The sequence below is a fragment of the Emys orbicularis genome, chromosome 17 (assembly GCF_028017835.1).
Source record: "Emys orbicularis isolate rEmyOrb1 chromosome 17, rEmyOrb1.hap1, whole genome shotgun sequence".
NCBI classification, from domain to species: domain Eukaryota; kingdom Metazoa; phylum Chordata; order Testudines; family Emydidae; genus Emys; species Emys orbicularis.
This window is the reverse complement of record NC_088699.1, coordinates 23,518,857-23,541,406: the sequence shown is the minus strand read 5'-3', so window position 1 is coordinate 23,541,406 and position 22,550 is coordinate 23,518,857. Positions and strand designations below refer to the sequence as shown.

Below are 22,550 nucleotides of genomic sequence, written 5' to 3'. Positions count from 1 at the left end.
AAGTTGGGAGGAAGAATTTCATCAGAAAAATGTGAATGATAATTTGGAATCATTTAAGAACACCTTCCTAGATGCTCCAAAAGCCACAATTCCACAAATGAGGAAACCCGCACTGGTTAAAAAAATACCTGGTTTAAAGGAGAAGTGAAGGCAGCTATAAAAATTAAAAAATAGTAGGTAACAAATGGAAGAAAGGGAAATTTATAATCATGAATATAAATCAGAAGTTAGCAATTGTAGAAAATTAAAAAGGAAAGCCAACTGACACAAGGAGAAATGTATGGCCAGAAGAGTTAAGGACAGTAAGGAGGTTTTTTTACATATATTAGGAACAAAAAGAATCCTCCTGACAATGGCACTGGTCCATTGCTATTTGGAAATGGTAGAGTTACCAATAATAATACAGAAAAGCAGAAGTGTTCAGTAAATATTTCTGTTATGTATTTAGAGAACACATGTGATATAGTCCCATTATATGTGATCATAACACTGCATTCCACTAGTATTTCTGGAGTCTGTTAAACAGACGCTCCTAAAATCACACATTTTTTCAGTCAGCAGGTCCAGATCACTTCCATCCAAGAGTTTTAAAAGAGCTGACTGAAGGGCTCGCTGGACTGTTAATGTTGATTTTCAATGTCTTGGATGCACTGGGGTACTTCCAGAAGACTGGAAGAAAACCAACATGTAATTTTTAAAGAGTGTAATAGGATGACCCGGGTCATTATGGTTTGATGGGATAATGTGATTTTAGTCAAATAGGCATTAACGGGCCATAGCGGGTAAAATGAGAGTCCGGCTGTAGAATCTTGCCTGTATGCTCGGGGTTCTGCTGATCGCCATATTTGGGGTCGGGAAGGAATTTTCCTCCAGGGTAGATTGGCAGAGGCCCTGGAGGTTTTTCGCCTTCCTCCGCAGCATAGGGCAGGGGTCGCAGGCTGGAAGATTCTGTTGTGGGTGAGTCAGCTTTTGTGGCCTGCATCATGCGGGAGGTCAGACTAGATGACCATATTGGTCCCTTCTGACCTTAAAGTCTATGAGTCTATGAGTCTATGAGTCTATTATAGGCCTGTCCGTTTGACAAGAATCCTGGGAAAGATAATGGAGCAGCCAATACAGGGCTCAATTAATAAAGATTTAAGGAGGGTAATGTAATTAATGCAAATCAATATGGGTTTATGGAAAATAGATCCTGTGAAATTAACTTGGTATCTTTGTTTATGACATTATACATTTGGTTGCTAAAGGTAATAGTGTTGATGTAATATACTTTGACTTCTCTAAGGCGATTCACTTGATACTGCACAACATTTTGGTTAAAAAACTAAAATGATATAAAATTAATATGGCACACATTAAATGGATTAAAAACTGGCTAACTGATCAGGTCTCAAAAATGTAACCATAAATGGGGAATAGTCATCGAGTGCATTTGATTTTCAACAAGGTCCCGCAGGGATAGGTTTTTGGCCCTACAGTTTTTAACATTTTATCAGTGACCTGCAAGAAAACATAAAATCATCACTGATAAATTTTGAAGATGACACAAAATTTGGAGGATTGGTAAACAATGAAGAGGACAGGTCACTGATTCAGAGCGATCCAGACTGTTTGGTAAACGGGGCACAAGGAAATAATGTGCCTTTTAATCCAGCTAAATGTAAAGATATACATCTAGGAACAAAGAATGGAGGCCATCCTTACAGGATGGGGACTTTATCCTTTCAAGCAATGACTATGAAAATGACTTGGGGATCATGGCGGATCATCAGATGAGCTCCCACTGTGATGATGTGGCCAAAAGCACTCTTGGGATGCACAATCTGGGGAATCTCAAGTAGGAGCAGAGAAGTTATTTTACCTCTTTATTTGGCACTGCTGAAATCCTGTGTCCAGTTCTGAGGCCCACAATTCAAGGAAGATATTGATAAATTGGAGAGGGTTCAGATCTCTCATATTGTGGCAATACTTGTCCCTGAAATTATGGATATCAGAGCCACGTGGGCCAATATGGCCAAGTTGTGGTCCATATGGGAAAGGGACATTCGGACAATTTAGAGGAAACCAAAGAGCATAATGAGAATAAGCGTCCACAAATCTAGTAAGAAGATCCTTCTCATTGTTTTCCCTCCATCTATATGGCTTCTTTTCTGGCACTTGAACCAGGGAAACCTCCAGGATTGGTGACTCAGGTTCTGGAGTGACCTAGGGTCTGCTGAAGACACAAAAGAATTACTTGGAACTGCAAAATTATTTGTAAAAGACATCTGGATTGAGGATGTTGCAGATGCCTCTTCCCAAACTGAAGATCTCTGAGCAGCTGAAACCACTGGTGCAGAGTGGGACTGGATTGAAGCTACTGGTGCCAACAAAGGAAGCCCTGCAGAGAACCATCCTGAGCGCTCCTATGCCAGGAGGAACAGTGCTGATGCAGCCAGTGCCAAAGAGAGAAAAGACAGATGCCCTTTCAACTCCTCTTCCCTTCAGTTCTTCTTGTGGAGGTGGAAGACTTCTGCACTGGCTCCTTGCTGCAGTGCAGTCCTAAGGATTCCAGTCCTGCTCCTTCCCCCACCTCGGCTGCTTACTTGCTCAAGTGTTTGGTGTCATATCTCGGGTGAGAGGAGAATTGGAGGGATGATTCAGAAAGGAAGACGCTTCTGTGGCTGGTCTGTGTTCAGAGCCCAACATCGCTTTCCTGGATTTTTCCATGAGGAAAAGCTTCAGTCTGGATTGCCTGTCCTTTTGTGCATGCTTCTTGGAAGACCTGCATGTGGCACATTTATCCAGGGACAGTAAAGGCATCTGTCATGGGTGTCAGTGAGATGAATAACCCACCCACAGGGGGGGCAGGACTTAAAACCTTGTGACCTAATCTGTGCCATAAGAAGATTCCCCTTCCCCCGCCCTTTTCGTTTGCTGGCTTACTGCTAACAAACTAAATAAAACAGTAACAACTAATAACGAACTATAACAAACTACTAACTACATAGCAAGAATAGTACAAAGGGACACTATGTTGTTCTGACTCACTACCTAAAGGCAGCTTGAAGGAACTGTGTGGCAGTTGGGGTCACTGTACCCTTTGTACCCTTGGGTGTGGAGGGGCAGGGGAGGGGTGAGAGGGGATGCAAGGCACAGCCGCAACCCCTGCGGGACACTGTTGGTGAAAATGTTCAGAACTCCTGTGCTAGGGCACACAGACATAAGCAAGTGGGATCCCCGTGTGCAGTAACTCGAAGAAGTGGAGGTTAATACTAGTGAGCCTACAGAGCCCATATGTAAGGCCATTTAGCCTCACACCACACCAGCCTTCATACTTATTTTTAAGTGATACTAACAGTTTCCCATCAACGCTGACCAATTGCTTAGTATGTTATACCCTTTGATTGTCTTACTTAGATTGTAACCTCCTTGGGAGCAAGGGACCATTTCTTCCTTTGTATTTGCGAAGTGCAAAACATAATGGGGTTCCGTTCTTGACTGGGGCATTCAGATGTTACCACAACTTAACTAAAAAGCAGAATCAGAGTAGCAGCCGTGTTAGTCTGTATCCGCAAAAAGAACAGGAGTACTTGTGGCACCTTCGAGACTAACAAATTTATTTGAGCATAAGCTTTCGGGGGCTACAGCCCACTTCATCGGATGCATAGAATGGAACACACAGAAAGAAGATATTTATACATACAGAGAACATGAAAAGGTGGAAGTACGCATACCAATTGTAAGAGGCCAATCAATTGAGATGAGCTATCATCAGCATTGCTGGCACATGATGGCATACATCACGTTGGAAGATGTGCATGGGCTCACCATCATGTCCCAGCAATGCCCCTCTGCCATATACATTGGCCAAACCGGACAGTCTCTACGCAAAAGGCTTTAAACTAGGTTCACTGGGAGAAGGAGACCAAAGCCCTGAGGTAAGTGGGGAAATGGGATCCTGGGAGGAAGCACAAGCAGGAGAGCGCAAGAGGGGAGGACTCCTGTCTCATACTGAGAAAGAGGGACGATCGATGAGTTATCTTAAGTGCCTATACACAAATGCAAGAAGCCTGGGAAACAAGCAGGGAGAACTGGAAGTCCTGGCACAGTCAGGGAACTATGATGCGATTGGAATAACAGAGACTTGGTGGGATAACTCACATGACTGGAGTACTATCATGGATGGATATAAACTGTTCAGGAAGGACAGGCAGGGCAGAAAAGGTGGGGGAGTTGCGTTGTATGTAAGAGAGGAGTATGACTGCTCAGAGCTCCGGTATGAAACTGCAGAAAAACCTGAGTGTCTCTGGATAAAGTTGAGAAGTGTGAGCAACAAGGGTGATGTCGTGGTCGGAGTCTGCTATAGACCACCAGACCAGGGGGATGAGGTGGACGAGGCTTTCGTCTGGCAACTAGCAGAAGTTGCTAGATCGCAGGCCCTGGTTCTCATGGGAGACTTTAATCACCCTGATATCTGCTGGGAGAGCAATACAGCGGTGCACAGACAATCCAGGAAGTTTTTGGAAAGTGTAAGGGACAATTTCCTGGTGCAAGTGCTGGAGGAACCAACTAGGGGCAGAGCTTTTCTCGACCTGCTGCTCACAAACAGGGAAGAATTAGATGGGGAAGCAAAAGTGGATGGGAACCTGGGAGGCAGTGACCATGAGATGGTCGAGTTCAGGATCCTGACACAAGGGAGAAAGGAGAGCAGCAGAATACGGACCCTGGACTTCAGAAAAGCAGACTTTGACTCCCTCAGGGAACAGATGGGCAGGATCCCCTGGGAGAATAACATGAAGGGCAAAGGGGTCCAGGAGAGCTGGCTGTATTTTAAAGAATCCTTATTGCGGTTGCAGGAACAAACCATCCCGATGTGTAGAAAGAATAGTAAATATGGCAGGCGACCAGCTTGGCTAAACAGTGAAATCCTTGCTGATCTTAAACGCAAAAAAGAAGCTTACAAGAAGTAAGAAGATTGGACAAATGACCAGGGAGGAGTATAAAAATATTGCTCAGGCATGCAGGAGTGAAATTAGGAAGGCCAAATCACACTTGGAGTTGCAGCTAGCAAGAGATGTTAAGAGTAACAAGAAGGGTTTCTTCAGGTATGTTAGCAACAAGAAGAAAGTCAAGGAAAGTGTGGGACCCTTACTGAATGAGGGAGGCAACCTAGTGACTGAGGATGTGGAAAAAGCTAATGTACTCAATGATTTTTTTGCCTCTGTCTTCACAAACAAGGTCAGCTCCCAGACTGCTGCACTGGGCAGCACAATATGGGGAGAAGGTGACCAGCTCTGTGGAGAAAGAAGTGGTTCGGGACTATTTAGAAAAACTGGACGTGCACAAGTCCATGGGGCCGGATGCGCTGCATCCGAGGGTGCTAAAGGAGTTGGCGGACGAGATTGCAGAGCCATTAGCCATTATTTTTGAAAACTCATGGCGATCGGGGGAGGTCCCGGATGACTGGAAAAAGGCTAATGTAGTGCCCATCTTTAAAAAAGGGAAGGAGGAGGATCCGGGGAACTACAGGCCAGTCAGCCTCACCTCAGTCCCTGGAAAAATCATGGAGCAGATCCTCAAGGAATCAATTATGAAACACTTAGAGGAGAGGAAAGTGATCAGGAACAGTCAGCATGGATTCACCAAGGGGAAGTCGTGCCTGACTAACCTAATTGCCTTCTATGATGAGATAACTGGCTCTGTGAATGAGGGGAAAGCAGTGGATGTGTTATTCCTTGACTTTAGCAAAGCTTTTGATACGGTCTCCCACAGTATTCTTGCCGGCAAGTTAAAGAAGTATGGGCTGGATGAATGGACTGTAAGGTGGATAGAAAGCTGGCTAGATCGTCGGGCTCAGCGGGTAGTGATCAATGGCTCCATGTCTAGTTGGCAGCCGGTTTCAAGCGGAGTGCCCCAAGGGTCGGTCCTGGGGCCGGTTTTGTTTAATATCTTTATTAATGATCTGGAGGATGGAGTGGCCTTTTGGAGCTGGCTGGTGGAGGCTTGGAACCAGGGTGGGCTGGCAGCTCCCCATCAGCTCCCCTAAGTTCCCTGTGCTGCAGCCGCCCAGCAGGCTACCAATCGGCAGTTCAGGTGTCCCTCCCCCCATTGCCGTGTGCTGCTCCTGCCCTCTGCCTGGGAGCTGCTCCCAGGAGCCTCCTGCCTGCTGTGCAGGGGATGGGGGGAGGGGGAGAGAGGGGTTCCCTTCCCCCTCCACCCCCGCTCTTGTACTCCATCTCCACAGGGCTCAGGATGGAGGGAGCTTGCTGGCAGCAGCTGCTGTCTCAACTTGCTGATCTACAGCACTTAAAAAGGCAGTGTACTTAGAGTGGAGTCAGCGTACTTAAAAGGGCAAGGCGTGTGTCACACACCCACACAGTGTGTGTGAGAGAGTCTCTCGCTCTCTCTCTCACACACACACACACGGCGTCTATCTCTCTCACACACACACACTCTCCCGGCACTTTGGAAATAGTTTGTTTAAAACTTATACTGTGTCTGTGTCCGTGTCCGTGTAGCCTTTTGTCTGGCGAAAAATTTTTCCCTGGAACCTAACCCCCCCTATTTACATTAATTCTTAAGTGAATCCAATTTCCCCTAACATCATTTTGCTTAAAGTAGCATTTTTCAGGAACATAACTACAACGTTAAGCAAGGAGTTACTGTAGTGTCCCTATGGGTGCTCCACTGTAGGTGACTCCACAGCAGCATGCCCTATGGACAGCTGGGGCTTCCGAGTGGAGCCTATTACTGATAACGCAGTGGAGCTGAAGATGGTATCAGAGTCTGAGTCTTGGGTAATTGCATAGTGTTCTCTGAAAGTATGGGCAGAGGCCCACGCTGCTGCCCTGGAGATTTCAGAGATGGGGACTGTGATGGGATCCCCGGGGTACAACCTGGAATCGGGGTACCACTGTGCCCCTTAACTCTCAAGCCAGGGCTGTCTCTCCCAATGTTTTTGCGAGTGACAAGCAGCAAACCCCTCCAGGTGCTGTCATCGCTCAACACAACGGCATGTGGAGCCCCACACCCAGCTAAATTGCATGAATGCTCCCAGAGCCACTCATGAATCACACAGAGAAAGGCACCAGCAAATCTCCCAAGGCCCCAGCCTTGCACCCCAGGAATATACCATCTTGCACCACTCCAAATCCTTTCTTGAGCAATGCAAGTTTTTTAATTAGTTCACCACTTCATCAAAGGAAAGTGGACATGTACCTTGACAGAACAAGGAGTAATGGTCTCAAGTTGCAGTGGGGGAGGTTTAGTTTGGATATTAGGAAAAACTTTTTCACTAGGAGGGTGGTGAAGCACTGGAATGGGTTACCTAGGGAGGTGGTGGAATCTCCTTCCTTAGAGGTTTTTAAGGCCCGGCTTGACAAAGCCCTGGCTGGGATGATTTAGTTGGAGATTGGTCCTGCTTGGAGCAGGGGGTTGGACTAGATGACCTCCTGAGGTTCCTTCCAACCCTGATATTTTATGATTCTATAATTCTTTGTAAGATGAGCAGATTTCCCAAATACTTTAGACAAACTCACTGGTAAGGATAAAACATTAAAATAAGTTAACAACTACAGAAAGATAGATTTTAAGTGATTTTAAGTGGTAGGCACAAAAGGTACCAAAGAAAACAAAAGGCAAGCATGCAGTCTAAATCCTAACCCTTATTAGACTAAGCAATATTTGGATTAAGCAGTTTTTCTCACCCCACTGCATGGTGCAGGCAGGACCATATTGACACCTTATGCGCTCCTAAGCATAGCATCTTCACGCCCCCCCTGCCTACAGCTGGCCATCGTGTTTTCCATAAAAATGAAACTTTTAACCCACGTTTAACTTTTAAGCGGTCCTAGAATGCCAGCGCCCTTAGGTATGTGCCTACTGTGCCTAACTGGAAATCTGGCCCTGGTTGCAGGTAGGTGACAGTCTTTAATACACAGGCTTTCCCTTTAAGCTTGGGACCAGTCTCCTCAGTTTAGGTCTTTGCCTTCCCAGCATTCTTGTTGCTTGCAGCGTAGGTGGGGGAGGAGAAAGGTACAAGCACGATGCCACCATCCCTTATTTTATACTCTCAGTCCAGGTGCCTGGACAATACTAGCCCAGACATGCCCTGGTGGGCCTTGCTGAGTTACAGAGTTGAGTAATCCTCCTATTGTGTGATGCTTGCGCAACTCTCTTACAGAACTGTACATCCCTTGTTTACAACTCCGCTGCTGATTAATGGTCATTTAACACCTGCCTGGGTGTTGGTCACCTCCTTCGTTGTCACTGGAGAACTAGCAATGGACAACTCCCAAGCTTACACCATAGTTCAATGACAGCCATACAGCAAAATCTCATAACTTTATACACACTAATGAGATACATATTTTGACAGAACAATGGTTTTCAGCAGGTCATAACCTTCCTATGAGATCTTACATAGCATGTTTTGAATGAAATATCACAACCATATACGAATGCTGAATATGGGGGTTACAGTGTGGTACTTTGAGGTACAGTATGTCACAGGGACATCTTTAACAAACACAACCGAGGTGGAAATGTATCTTGTAGAATGCATGCTACGGCAAGACACCTCCTTCATCTCGCCAGACTTAGCACTTCCCCCTCTGGTGGTGACAGGCCTGAGGTAAATCAGCCCCACTCTGGGCGGTGTTTGTCTCCCCTCTCTGTGCTCCTTTCGTCATATTTTCAGGGTAGCCCTCGGGATTGGCCCAAGGGGTGATCCTCCACCAAACAAAAAGCAAACAGTCTCACAAACACAAAAATAAAGGGGGATACCTGTCCTTGCCTCCTCGCTGGGTTGTCCTGTTGTTTGCCCCGGAGTGTCAGTCCTTTCCTAGCAGACACTCAAGTTTGGCTGTTTCCCCTCTGGGAAGAAGCACAGCCTCTCACCCTGGAAAAGCTTATTTCCCTGCTGCCACTCGCCTGGGAGCAGCTTGTCTCGCTCTTCCCCCTTTCTTTCACCAGAGGAGGGGTTTTAAAAGATCTCAAGCAGCCCTTAAAAGGATTTAGGTGTCCCCAATTGACCTGAGGTAACCCCTTCTCAACTTGTAGGAAAAAGGGCCTTTAACATTCTACGGCTAACATATCGGCCTTCCAGCACCCTCTTGCAGCTGTCCAGCCTGACTTTGTCACATATTCTCCCCCCTCTCAACACCTACTTGGGTCGAAAAACAGTGCACCATTGACATGCCCCAGCGTTGCCATGCTTGATCCCTGACCTGTGCTGCACTCTGAATGGAAGGGTTGTAACAACAGGAACCACCTCGTTACCCTTGCATTTCTTTCTTTGTTCCAGTGCATCCATTTCAGGGGGGCATGGTCAGTGATGAGGGTAAACCTCCATCCAAGTAGGCAGTTTCAGAGGATTTCCGTGGCCCACTTTACCTTAAGGCATTTCTTCTCTACCATGGCATACTTTTGTTCTCTGGGTAGGAGCTTCCTATTAAGAAACAGGACTGGGTGTTCTTCCTTTCCTACCATTTGAGAAAGTACGGCTCCTAACCCAGCGTCAGAGGCATGGGTTTGTAGTATAAACTCCTTCTCAAAGTCCGGGGCTACTAGTACTGGGTTCTTGCAGAGGCCGGTCCTCAGATCGGCAAAAGCTACTTCAGTTGCGCTGGTCCATTTCACTATCTCTGGGCCCCAAGCCTTTATCAGATCTGTCAACGGGTATGCTCTGGTAGCAAAGTGGGGAATGAATCGCCTGTAGTAACGGCTCATGCGGCACCTCATGGTCTCAGACATCATCCGATGGTCCAGGGACATCTACATCGAGCACATCACCAGCCACCGACAGTACCAGGAGGCGTGAGCCAGAGTGACATCGTTCTCCCACTACGAGAAAGGGACCAAGAGACCTTCTCCGTTGGATCATATGAACTGGAACCATAAACTCCCTGAACATTAAATCTCACCAAATGAGGGTCAATCCATCCTCATCAACATATCCACTCATTATACTCCACACCAGAACATAGCCACTCTATGAACTTCATACCCTCATATCTCAATGCCTGTATTCTGACCCATCAACCTTTTACCCCTAATCGGGGATATTGCAGATTATGTATTGCTTATGCCACCCGATCTTAAACCAAACTTTGCACCCTCGATAATCTGTACGTTATTCCCTGATAACCAGAAACTTCTATGCTCAAACTCTGTTCACCCTTTTTTTTTTTTTTAACATCATCCCAACTATCCCCAGGAATACTCTGACCTGTTTCTTCCAGATCTGTCGAGGCCAACTTTGTATCACCTCTAACTTGTTCAGTTGAGGGCAGGCTTTACAATGCCCCTCCCCATGATGTACCCGAGGTATTTGGTTTCTGATATCCCTATTGAACATTTGGAGATGAAACCTGCCTTCCTCAGTATCCAGTACTGCTTGCATCTTTTCTAGGTGTGTCTCCCAGTCTGGGCTATGTATGATGACATCAGCAAGGTAAGTGGCTGCATACTTGCCACATGGACATAACAGCTTATCTAGGAGCTGCTGGAAAGTCGCAGGAGCCCCGCGTAACCCAAAAGGGAGGACAGTGTACTGGTACAATCCTTCTGGTGTAGAAAAAGCAGTCTTCTCTTTGGCTTCCTTGGCCAGAGGGATGTGTCACTAACCCTTGGTCAGGTCAAGGGTGGACAGGAATTGTGCTTTTCCCAATCACTCGATTAGCTTGTCTATCCGAGGTATACAGTAAGCATCGAACTGGGACATCTCGTTTTATTTTCAGAAGTCATTGCAAAATCTCATGCTGCCGTCTGGCTTAGGTATCAGGACGATTGGACTGGACCATTGACTATGAGACTCCTCAATGACTCCTAGCTCTAGCATTCTCCTAACTTCTATCTTGATCTTTTTGCCTCTGGGATCTGGTATGCCTTAATATTCACCTTTACTCCAGGATCTGTGATGATGAACTTCTGTAGTCCTGCCTGGCTTCTCCGAGAACACATGGTGGTTTCGTTCAATCATATTCATAACTTCTGCTCGTTGTTCAGGCGTCAATTCAGAGGATATTCCCACCTGTCCCTGATGTTTATTTTCTTGGGGTGGTGTCTCTAGGGAGACCAGATGAACGTCCCTGTCTTGCCAGGGCTTCAATAGGTTGATATGGTAGATCTCTTCTGGCGATCAGGCTGTTGAACCTTATAGCTGACCTCCTCAACAGCTTCTACTACTTCATATGGTCCCTGCCATCTGGCCAGGAGTTTTCTCTTAGCTGTGGGGACCAGCACCACTACCGATCTCCCACCTGGAATTTCCGGGCCATCGCTCAGCGATTGTAATAGGTCTTTTGGGTCCATATGTTCCCGCACTATGGGGGTGACTTGGGCTATTCTGTCCCTCATCTGCATCACATGCTCAATGATGTTTCTTCCCTGGTTAGGCTGTTCTTTCCAGCCCTCCTGGGCAATGTCCAGTATGCCACAGGGGTGGCAACCATATAACAGCTCAAAAGGGGAAAAGCTGGTTGAAGACTGGGGAACCTCCTTTATAGCAAACATCAGGTAAGGTAGTAAGATATCCCAATTTTTCCCATTCTGGTTCACCACTTTCCGTATCGTGTTCTTCAATGTCCTATTAAGACGTTCGACGAGGCCATCAGTCTGTGGATGGTAGACTGACGTTCTTAGTCCCATATGTGGAGCATCGCACACAAGTCCCTCATCAACTTTGACACAAAGGGGGTTCCTTGATCAGTCAAAATCTCGTTGGGTATCCCCATCCTAGAGAAAGTTTGAATTAATTCCTTAGCTATCGTCTTGGTCATTGTGTTTCATAGGGGTATGGCTTCTGGTATCAGGTGGCGTAGTCCAGAACAACGAGTGCACACTGATGGCCACGGGCTAACTTCTCCATGGCAATCCTCGAATGGGACTTCAATAATTGGGAGAGGTACTAAAGGGACCCTTAAGTGTGGTGGGGGGCCATGTAACTGGCATTCTGGACAGAAGGCGCAATATCATCGGACCTCCATATAAACTCCTGGCCAAAAGAACCTCCATAGGATTCGATCGAGGATCTTATCTACCCCTACATGTCCTCTGAACAAATGACTATGAGCTAGGTCCAACACTGCCCTCTGGTGCCTTTGAGATACCAAGAGCTGCTCCACTTCTTCCTCTTGCATTCGGACTACTCTATAGAATAGGTCCCTTTTTATCATGAAGTGTGGCCTGGGCCTTTGGTTTTCCCCTCCATTGGGACCCCATTCACCTCAATTACCTCTTTTCTAATATTATCATATAGTGGATCATTGGCCTGATCCTGCCCAAAATTCTCAAAGGAGGTTCCAATATGCCCAAATTCAAGGGGACCTATTTCTGTTTCCCTCCCAGGATTGGTCTCCGTGGAATTGGGTCCAGCTTCCAGCTCATCAACTGAGTCACCCCCGTGCCAGCTGTACAAGATTTCTTCCCTACGAGCGCAGCCTTTTGGTTCTGGGCCAAGATCCTGGTTCCCAACCTCTTGTCTGCCCTCCTCTCTCATCTAGTTTTCCGGGGCTTCCCACTTGTAGAGAATAAATCCTCTTGACCCGGCACATCTCTTCCCCGGTAGTCCGAGAAAGTTCTTTGGCCATTCTTTGGTCTCTCTCCGAGGGTGAGGAACCCGTCATAGGAGAAGGGGTTATTTTGGCTGACCCCTCCGCATAGGTCAAACGGTAGTCCTCTCATGAACCTGTCCAACACTACGACTTCCATAATCTTCTCCGGGCTGTGGATCTCGGGGTGCAGCCATCTCCGCATTAGATGGAACAGGTCGAACAGCTGGGACCTCAGTGCTTTGCCATCCTGGTACCTCCAACTTGTGGAACCTCTGGGCCCTTATGGTGGTCGTCACCCCAGACCTCGCCAGGATCTCAGCCTTCAACTGAGGGTAATCTGTAGCCACTTCCGCTGCCATGTCGTAGTGGGCCTTCGGGGCCTCCCCACACAGGAAAGGGGCAAGGATGCTGGCCCACTGGTCTTGGGGCTAGGCCTCATGTAGGGCCATTCTCTCAAAGGTAAGAAGGTACGGCTCCACATCATCTTCCACTGTCATCTTCTGTAGGTAACTACTTGCCCTTAGGGACTGTGACCCGTCGTGGCCATGTGTCAAAACTGTCAGGGTTTTCTGCTGGTTCACGACCTTCTGCAGGGGGGGCTTGATCCGGGGTGCCTAGCTCATCAGCAGCTGATTCGTTTCCTGCTGTAGCCGTACTGACTCCTGTTGGGTGGCCATCTGGATCCCGATAGCCTCCTGTTGTGCTGCCATGGCCTGTACCAGTGCCCTCACGACGTCGTCCATTTTGTGGGGAGTATATATCTCTCCTATCCTTTGAGTTGAAATAATGGCCACCAGGAATGCCATCTTAATGGATAGGTGTAATAGAGAGCAAATAGCCAAAGGCTCAAAGGGTGATCTGGTCAGGGTTCTTAGAACTAGATTGAGGTCTCAGGCTGGAGTGGGTGGTCTAACATGCAGGAAGAGGATTCCCATGCCTTTAATGAATCTGCATGTTGTTGCATGGTCGAACACTGAGTATCCGTCCATCGGATGGTGGAAGGCCGTTATAGTCACTAGATGAACTTTAAGTGAGCTAAGAGAAAGCCCGGACCATTTGAGGTCTTGAGAATATAGTCCAGAATCAATGGGAGGGAGGAAGATGACTGGTCCACTTGCTTGGAATCACACCAAACTTGGAATTGTTTCCACTTTTGAAGGTGGGTATGATGAGTTGCTGATTTCCTACTGTGCGGTAACACTTCTTTTACCCGTTCAGAGCATTCACTCTGTAGGTGTTGGAACCAAAAAGGAGTCAAGCTTGAAGCCAGAGGATCTGCACGTTGGGGTTGTTCTAAGAGAGCAGATGAGGAAGGGGCAAAAGAGGAATCGGAGGACATACTGGAACCTAACTTGTCTCGGCCGGGAGGGGGCAATCAGAATAATCTTCTCTCTATCTTCAACAAGATCCTGGATAACAGAAGAAATGGAGGAAAGGTGTACAGTAGGTCCCCGCTCCATGAGAAGACGAGGGTGTCCCCCAGGGACTGTCTTCTCAATCCAGCTCTGGAGCAATAGCAAGGACTTTTCCTGTTCCGGTAAGTGCCAAAAAGGTCTATTGTCAGGGTCCCTTATAGGTTGAATATATTGTGAAGCATTGCGAGGTTCATTTCCCATTTATGATCATGGGAGAAGTTTCAACTAGGGCGGTCAGCTATCACATTCTGTATCCATGGCAGGTAAGCAGCTGAGATGAGCACCAATTAAAAAGTTGTAGTGCTTCCGCACAAAGGGAGGGTGATGTGGCACCCATTTGATGTAGAACATGCAGGTCACACTGTCCGTCATGACCTCTGTGTGAGTATCCCTGATGAATGGGAGAAAGCGTATACAGACATTTCTGACAGCAATTAGTCCAAGAGATTGAGGTGGAGGACCGCCTCTGAGGGAGACTGCTTGCCCTGGACCTTGTGGTTGTTCAGAAGGGCTCCCCAGCCTATCAGGGAGGCGTCTGTTGTTAGGGTCAGCATTGGTGGAGGTTTGACCCCGGAGAGTATCAACGGGGGCTTGTCTAACCCATCCCTGTATGGGGAATAGACCGATCTGAACCACACCTGCAGACGTCTCATGAATAGCCGGCATTTTGCGTCACCAATGTGCCTGCCACCATGTGCTCATGAGCTGGAGGCAATTCCTGGCCGTTTGAGGGCCAGCCTGGACGGTCTCTATGAGGCTCAACAGGGTGTTGAATCCAGGCAAGGAGGAGGAATGCTCTCACCTACACCAAGTCGAGTTCAGCCCCAGAGAAGCAAGTCATCCAGGTATGTGTAGATGACAATACCCAACATTCGTAGGGGTGCCACTACAATGGCGAGGACCTTGGAGACCATCCTGGGTGCGGCTGAAAAGGAGCACCCTGTTTTGGATACTGGTTTTGCCCACAGGTGAATCGAAGAAATCTCCTGTGAGATGGTTGGATGGAAATATGTAAGTAGGCATCCTGTAGGTCAAGAGCCAGAAACCAATCTCCTTGCTCCAGAGATGGAATAATAGCTGCTAGAGTGACCATCTTGAACTTCTGAGCCTTCACATATCTGTTTAGTGCCTGTAGATCTAGTATGGGCCTCCAACCTCCCTTTGACTTGGGTATCAGGAAATACCTGGAGTAAAAAAACGTTGCCCCTGAGGTGAGTGGGGACTGATTCTTTGGCCCCTAGGCGGAGCAGGTGATCTATTTCCTGAGGCAACAGTGTCTCGTGAAAAGGGTCCCTGAAGAGGATAGGGAGGGAGGATGGGTGGGGAGGAGGCACATGAAGTGGATGGAGTAGCCCTTTGAAACAATCTCCAAAACCCACTTTTTGGAGGTGATGTTCTTCCAATTCCGTAAGAAATGAGTCAGGCAACTACCAAATGGGCATAGAAGCACTGTATCTGGCAGCTGATCGCATTGCAAGAAGTGGTCATTCGGGGCCTCAACCAAGGAGTCAAAATTGGTGTTTAGAAGATGCGGGTCGAGAGATCGAGGGAAGCTGACTACTTCCTCCTCTGGATCCAGGTTCTCTTGCGCTGTGGTTCATAGTAGCGCTGTGATGGAGGGAACTGGGGTAATCAGGATCTGTGAGGTGGTTGTGATGTAAATTTCTTCTTCTGCCTTGGTGTATAGATATCCAGGGAGCATAGTATGGCTCTCAAGTCTTTCAGGGTGTGGAACGACATGGCGGTCTTGTCAGCGAATAGTTTGGGCCCTTTGAACAGGAGATCTTCAACCACTGCCTGCACCTCTCTGGGCAACCATGAGAGGTGTGGCCAGGATGCCCGACTCATTACCACCGCCATCAAGACTGAGCAGGCTGCTGTGGCTGACACATCCATTGCAGTTTGTAGTGCTGTTCTTGCTAGTAATTGTCCCTCTGTGATGATGGCCTGAAATTGTTCTTTTTGTGCTTCCAGTAAGTGGTCAATAGAAGTACTCAGTTTTCAATAGTTCATGAAAACATATGTGGCCATTAGGGCCTCATGTGAGGCCCTGAACTGCAGTGTCACAGACAAGTATGCGCCTTTTGTCCAAGGAGATCTAGCCTCTTCCAGTGTCTATGTAAGGGGTGGATTTGGAGTGATATTGCTTTTCCCGAGCATTGACTGCATCCATCACAACACAGTTTGGCTGAAGAGGGGTGAAGAGGGGAATGTAATACTTTTTATCGGCCCTTTTGGATGTTGATGCAACAGAGGCTGGTGTCTGCCATATAACCTTAGCTGGGTCCTCGGTGACTGGAATGGTGATTCTAGAAGAGGAGGAAGCCTGTAATATATCCAATAGTTTATGCTAACATATGACACAGTGAAGTTGACAACAGAACTGCTATACTTTCCGTTCAAGGCCAAAGGCGGTCGAGAAGCAACTGAGGACAGTTTGCTCTCACAGCGCTACATAGCCTTGAAACAGACCACGAGGGAGGAAGAGTACATGTGGGGGCCGTGTGGACATTGCTATCTATAATCTGCGATTAGAGACGCAACGACGCAGATACACCTACAGTCATGCACCCACAGGGACACTACTCAAAGAACAACAACTACTACTACTCAGGAATATTTTGCTTTCTTATTTTTCTAGGGTAGCTTCCAGGGAGTTCACCAAAAGCACCAATGGCCAGGTACTCACGGATTTTCTTAGGCTGCTTGAGCTGGGAATGCTGTCCCCCCTTTCCATCTGATGGCCGCTTCTTTCCATGCTGTTTGCTCAAATCAAAGAAAAACTGACAAGCTGGTTCTTCCTGGTCAGAAAAATAAAACCAAAGTCAATTGTGCTCCGTCTATATGATGAAGCCCCACCTAATATACAAAGAGGTCCTTCTGAAAAGGCTGTTTGTTACTCAGCAGATAAGTGACATAATGGTTTGATCTTCTCTCCTACCAATACAATGAAGTCCATCTGCCTAGTAACCACATCCCAAGCCTGGGAGACTTGTCTAAAACAGTTATCCCCCTTCCCTATTTCAGCAGCCCCTCTTACTTTCAGAGCGGTTGTGTTTTTCAGAAGGCACAGAAGCACTTATGGGAGAAGGAAAGAAAGAGTGCATGGGGGAAATGGAACTGGTGGAGTGCAGGGCTGCACTGACAATTTATCAGGACTCTAAGGGCTATATTCTAACTGACAAAAACCATGCCAACCGCAGTCACTCTAGCTTCACTGTGGAGGCCTGCCCTACAGGGGCCCAGCGTGCAAAGAAGCCCACGGAAAATAGGTCCCAACAAGCAGCCTAGTCACTCAGATTGATTTGGAGCATGGCCTGCAGTATCTACACACTGTTAAAGGTAGGCAGCAACTATGTGCTACACTACAGAATACCACAGGCCACACTGAGGCTGTTCCTGAGATTGTGCATCAACCCAAACCATCCCTCCGAAATTCAAAGCACTTTGGATGGAAACTCTCAAAGGTTACAAACCCAAGCACTGTTTTATGCTGCAGAAGAAAGAAGCAGCTCACTCACGCAAAGGCTGAACATATTGTACCTCTGCACCTGAGAGCATCTTTGGCTGATGTGCCTCTTTCCCAGATTTCTGATATGGGTTTTCAGTGACATCCTGTGGCTGTTTCACTAGCTCTGCAGGGTCCATTGAGCGCATTGGGAGAATACTAAATGCATAGAGATACTGGAAAGAACAAAAATGATTCAGCGACTCAGATTCAGCAACCCAAGAGGCACTGAGACGCGAACTCTGAAAATGAACAACTAGCTTCACAACAAGAATTCAATTCATTTTACATTTCCATCTTTTAGGACCTTTTTGAAAAGCAGCAGCATATCTGGAAGTAGTGCCCGTTAAATGGATTAGAGAAAATAATAGGGGAACGTGATCAATCTCTTTCTTCTATTATTCTGATGACACTTGTTCACAATTCCAGCCCCCACCCACCCCCCCCAAATCTTTCCCTCCCTAAGGTTCCTTGGATCCCAGGTCCCAACACTTTGAAAGACCAACTGCCCTTTCAGCAGCAATTTGTTCCCAGTTGCCAGTTTGAATTTACTCTTTTATGCAAATAATATTTGGAATATCAACCAGCTCCCAGTTGAGATTTGGCCACAGGAAACCTGAGGCTAATCTGGGTGGAAGACCAACATACAGCAGCTTGGGACTTTCGGCAGAAGGCAGTTTCAAACCACCACCTCCGCTGAAGGCCCTGCCTCTTTCCCCCCCATTGCCTCTCTTCACTTCAGCCTCCACAATGCGCTTCATTAACAAAACTACAGAGGGGAGTTTGGAGAATTGGAGAATTCTTTTTTAACTGGTGCATTGTGCAGCAGCATCCTGGAACCCTATATTTACCCCGTCATATAATTAGGATATATTGCATACAAAGCATGCCATGTACGATATCACATGAAAGGTCATGAGCTGCTGAAACCCATTTTTCTGTCAAAATATGTATATCATTAGTGTGTATGAAGTTGTGAGATTCTGCTGTATGGTTGAAATATGTTATAAATTCTCCAGTGACCACAACAAAGAAGGTGACCAACACGCAGGCGGGTGTTGAACAATCCTCACCAGTCATTGACCAGCAGGGGAATAGTAAACAAGTGATGTACAATTCAATGACAGTTGTGCAAGCACCACACAATACAACAGGGACTGCTCAACTCTCTGACTCGGTCGCACTGAGCACTTCTGAAAAATCTATCCAGATGCTTTTACTGCGGATGGTTTCATCAAATGTCTATTCGCTAGCTTTCCTCCTTCTGCCCCCCACAAACAACCAGAAAGCCCACAATATTTTCAGTGAATTGTAAGGGTTTCCATGACACTTCAGTTCATAAAGGAGCTGGACTGCAGGAGGGGGAAAGTGGAAAGTAGATGTGAGGCAATGAGGCAGAGGAAGTAGGTTACAATTAACTGTCTATCTCACTAAAATATTTAAGGATTTTTTTTTAAAAATTACTTTAACCTTGTGGGAGGGGGTGACAGACTGTACCCCTGTATTCACCCCAGCCCACTATTGTAATAATCTTTGTACAAGGTATGCCTTGTGAGCTATCATTTGAAAACTCTTATTTGCTGGTCATTATTGTCCTTGTAAAATATGTGTAGCAACATTGTTAAAGTTATAAGATTCTAGTATTTGGTGTTACTAAACCTTGTTCTAAGTCTGGGGAGTGGCCAAGCCAGTTTCTCAGAGACAAGGGGCAAGCTGATGCCTCAGCCAGGTGTAAACAAGGTCAATGGGTCATTTACCTGCTCAGTGGCTATTCTTTAGCTGTAAAGGGGGCAGGGGAGAAAATCTACATTTTAGTAAAGAAATAGCAGGGAGTTCCCATCCACACTGTCTGCCTATCACCATGCTCCCAGCTGGAAATGCTTCTGAAAGGGAAGACAAGACTATAAAAAGAAGGGGCAGTACGAACACACGCACACACACACGCACGCACACACGCAATCAAGTCACTGCACAAAAAGGAACAAAGGAATCAGCCATTAAACACAAGAAGGGGTCCTAGCCTAAGAAGTCTGGCCAGTCAGACTGCTGAGAGCACGAGGAGAGAAAAAACTTTATTTTGAGTTTACCATCGTTTTATTTTTATTTTTTTTCCACTTAACTACTATTTCTTTGTAGTTAATAAATTTGTTTTATTGTTTTATGTAATTCAGTGTGTTTGAACTGAAAGTGAATGTGAAACTCCATTTGGGGTAGCAAGTTATGTGCATATCATTTCAATTAATCAAATGACGTACTTCATATTAGCTGGTATTGTCCAGGAGAGATACACGTACAAGATACACGTTTCTGGGGGGAAATCTAAGACTGGGAATAAGTTGGGTATAAACATGGCTGGTAAGAGCCTAGATGTGGCTGGCTGTAGCTCACACACAGACCAAACTGGGAGTGACTTACATGCTAAAGGCTGTTGGTGAGCAGTCCAGGACTGCAGGCTACAGCAGCAAAGCAATGTAAAGGGCACCCCAGGTTAGAGGACAGGGGTGACAAAGGTACTCACTAGTATGGATTGTACCCTGGGTATGACACAGAGGGGAACAGACATGATTTTAAAAATGTTTTCTCTGTTTTTAACCTCATCTATCAAACATTATGGGATATTACTTGAGTGATGAGATTCCAACTTTGCTCTGTTGCAAGTCTGTATGTAACTGTGACATCAGAAAGGCCCCATCAGCCAATGAGTGACCCAGGCCATACTCTAAAAGTAAATTAGGTGTCCAAAGTCATGCTTGTTTCCACAATATCTATATTTGACAGAAGAAAATCATCAAGCATTTGTCATTACCTTTTTCTTGCTTGTATTGCCAACGTTGGCAAGAGCTATAAATCTGCTCACATGCTGTGCATTCTCCTGTAGGACCACATGGTTTCTTTGGAAAAACAAACATTTTAAATGTATTGTTGACAAAATTATTACAGCAGAAGCTACTGTTTGCGGATAACTGCCACTAAGAACCAGTACTCCTGGGGGAACACTGCACACGTGCAGAATCCCCCCCAGATTTATTTGCTTCCCCGCAGAAAAAGGACTTTCTGATGGGGAAGCAAAGGGAAGCCACAAGAGCAGTCACGCGACCCTCCCCAGCAGTATGTTTCAGGTGCCCAGGGCAGCCGGCAGAGAGGTCAATCACTGTGGGGCAGGAGGTGGGACTGGGGAAAACCCAGCTGGTGGCTCCTACCCTGCGCTGGGCTCAGCTGCTAGTCCTGGCTGGGCTGGGCTGGGCGGGGACGGGACTTCCTCTTTCCCAGCACAGCATCCGGGGCGGGTCAGACCCACCCCCAGATTTCTCCCCTGGCTGCAGGAAGCACAGAAACTCCCCCCCACACACACACTTCCTGTACCCATTCCTTCTCAACTGCAGGGGGAGGGATCTGCTCCCCCATCCACCCAACCTCCGTGCATCCAGACCCCCTCATACCCAGACCCTCCCGCCGAGCCTCACCCCCACCCCCGGCACTCAGAAACCCTCTGATGAGCTCTACTCCCCTTGTACCTGGACCCCCCCGACGAGCCACCCGCACCTGGATCCCCACCCCCCCAGCATCTGGACCCCCCACTGAGCCCCCTAGACCTCCCACCGAGCTCTATCCCCCCCCCACACTCAGACCCCCCTGAGCAGAGCCCCGACTACCTTCACCTGGACCCCCCTGCAGAGTCCCATTACCGTTGCACTCAGAACCCCCCCCAACAAGCCCCTGTGCATCCAGATCCCCCCCACCCACCCAGATCCCCCACTGAGCCACCCACACGCAGATTGCCCTACACAGAACCCTCTCAACCCACACATGGATCCCCCCACACTAAGCCCCTCCACACTTGGATTCTGCCTTGCTGAGTCTGCCTGCCCCACACAGAGAGGCAGGGTCCTGGGGCAGGCCGGGTCCTTGTGCCGTGTCAGGGTTGGGTGCAGCCTCACCGCTGAGTCTGTGCCCCGGGGAGGAGCGGCACAGTGATCTCCCACCTCTGTGCAGCCAGGGGCCTGTGCTCCCCAAGGCCATGCTGGAGCCTCCACATTTATTTGACAAATAAAATTTGCAGAATTTTAAAATATTTTTTCATTTTTTGGCACAGAATGCCCTCAGGAGTAAACCAGCCAGGGAATCCAATACACAGCCTGTTGGAACTGTTGCTGGATTTTCTTCCAAGTAAGTTGCCTGAGTAATGGCATAAAGATGTGGGTATGTGGAGCTCAATTCTACAGTGCTGAGCATTTTCACTCTTATCCAACAAAGTACTTACGCTGTGCTTAACGTTAAGCATACAAGTACTCCCAGTGGTATCAATGAAATTACTCACATTGTTAAAATTAAGCACATTCTTAAATGCTTTGCTGGATTAGGGCCAAAATGCTTAGACTGCTCCAGAATTAAACCTGAGTCCACAGATGAGAAGTTCTGATGGCAGAAGCTTATCAGACCTGCAAATTTGAATAAAAGCCACTTTTGAGTGCAGAGATAAAGTATTTAAGTATTTTAACTCAATCCTGGGCCAATACATTGTCCTTAGACTTTGCTTCATTTTTATTTACAGGTCCAATTATTACACTGGAGACAGAAAACAGCCTCAAATATTGTTTAATTATTAATTATAACTGTTAAAACAATTCTCTGACTCAGGGTTTCTGTAATGGTTCATAGATTCTAACGCCAGGAAGGCCCATTATGATCATCTAGTCTGACGTCCTGTGCAACTCAGGCCACAGAAAAACACCCAATCTTGATTTAAAAATTTTCAGTGATGGAGACTCCACCACGACCCTGGATAAATTATTCCAGTGGTTAGTTACTCTCACCATTAAAAATGTCTGACTGATTTCCAGTCTGAATTTGTTTAGCTTCAGCTTTCAGCCATTGCATCATGTTATACTGTTGTCTGCTAGATTGAAAAACTCATTATTAAATATTTGTTCCCCTTGTAGGTACTTATAGATTATAATCAAGTCACCCCTTAAACTTCTCTTTGTTAAGCTAAATGAACTGAGCTCCTTGAGTCGATCACTATCAGGAATGTTTTCTTGAAGGGCCAAAATCCCAATAATATGTATGTAAGATCTTGACCACAGTCTCTGT

At 46.9% G+C, this 22,550-nt stretch overlaps 1 protein-coding gene across 6 annotated transcripts in view; it reads right to left on the bottom strand.

Moving 5' to 3' along the window:
- The window catches only part of CWF19L1 (CWF19 like cell cycle control factor 1), a 53,717-nt gene that overhangs the window by 10,088 nt on the left and 21,079 nt on the right, over window positions 1–22,550 (bottom strand). For 5 of the 6 annotated variants that reach the window (XM_065418147.1, XM_065418145.1, XM_065418149.1 and 2 more), the window contains 3 exons: window positions 20,266–20,350; window positions 17,495–17,635; window positions 16,641–16,752 (listed from right to left, as the gene is read on the bottom strand). In XM_065418147.1, the coding sequence (XP_065274219.1) occupies window positions 16,641–16,752; window positions 17,495–17,635; window positions 20,266–20,350 (338 nt within the window). The remainder of the gene's footprint in view (window positions 1–16,640; window positions 16,753–17,494; window positions 17,636–20,265; window positions 20,351–22,550) is intronic. The other variant, XM_065418150.1, reaches the window with a different exon arrangement.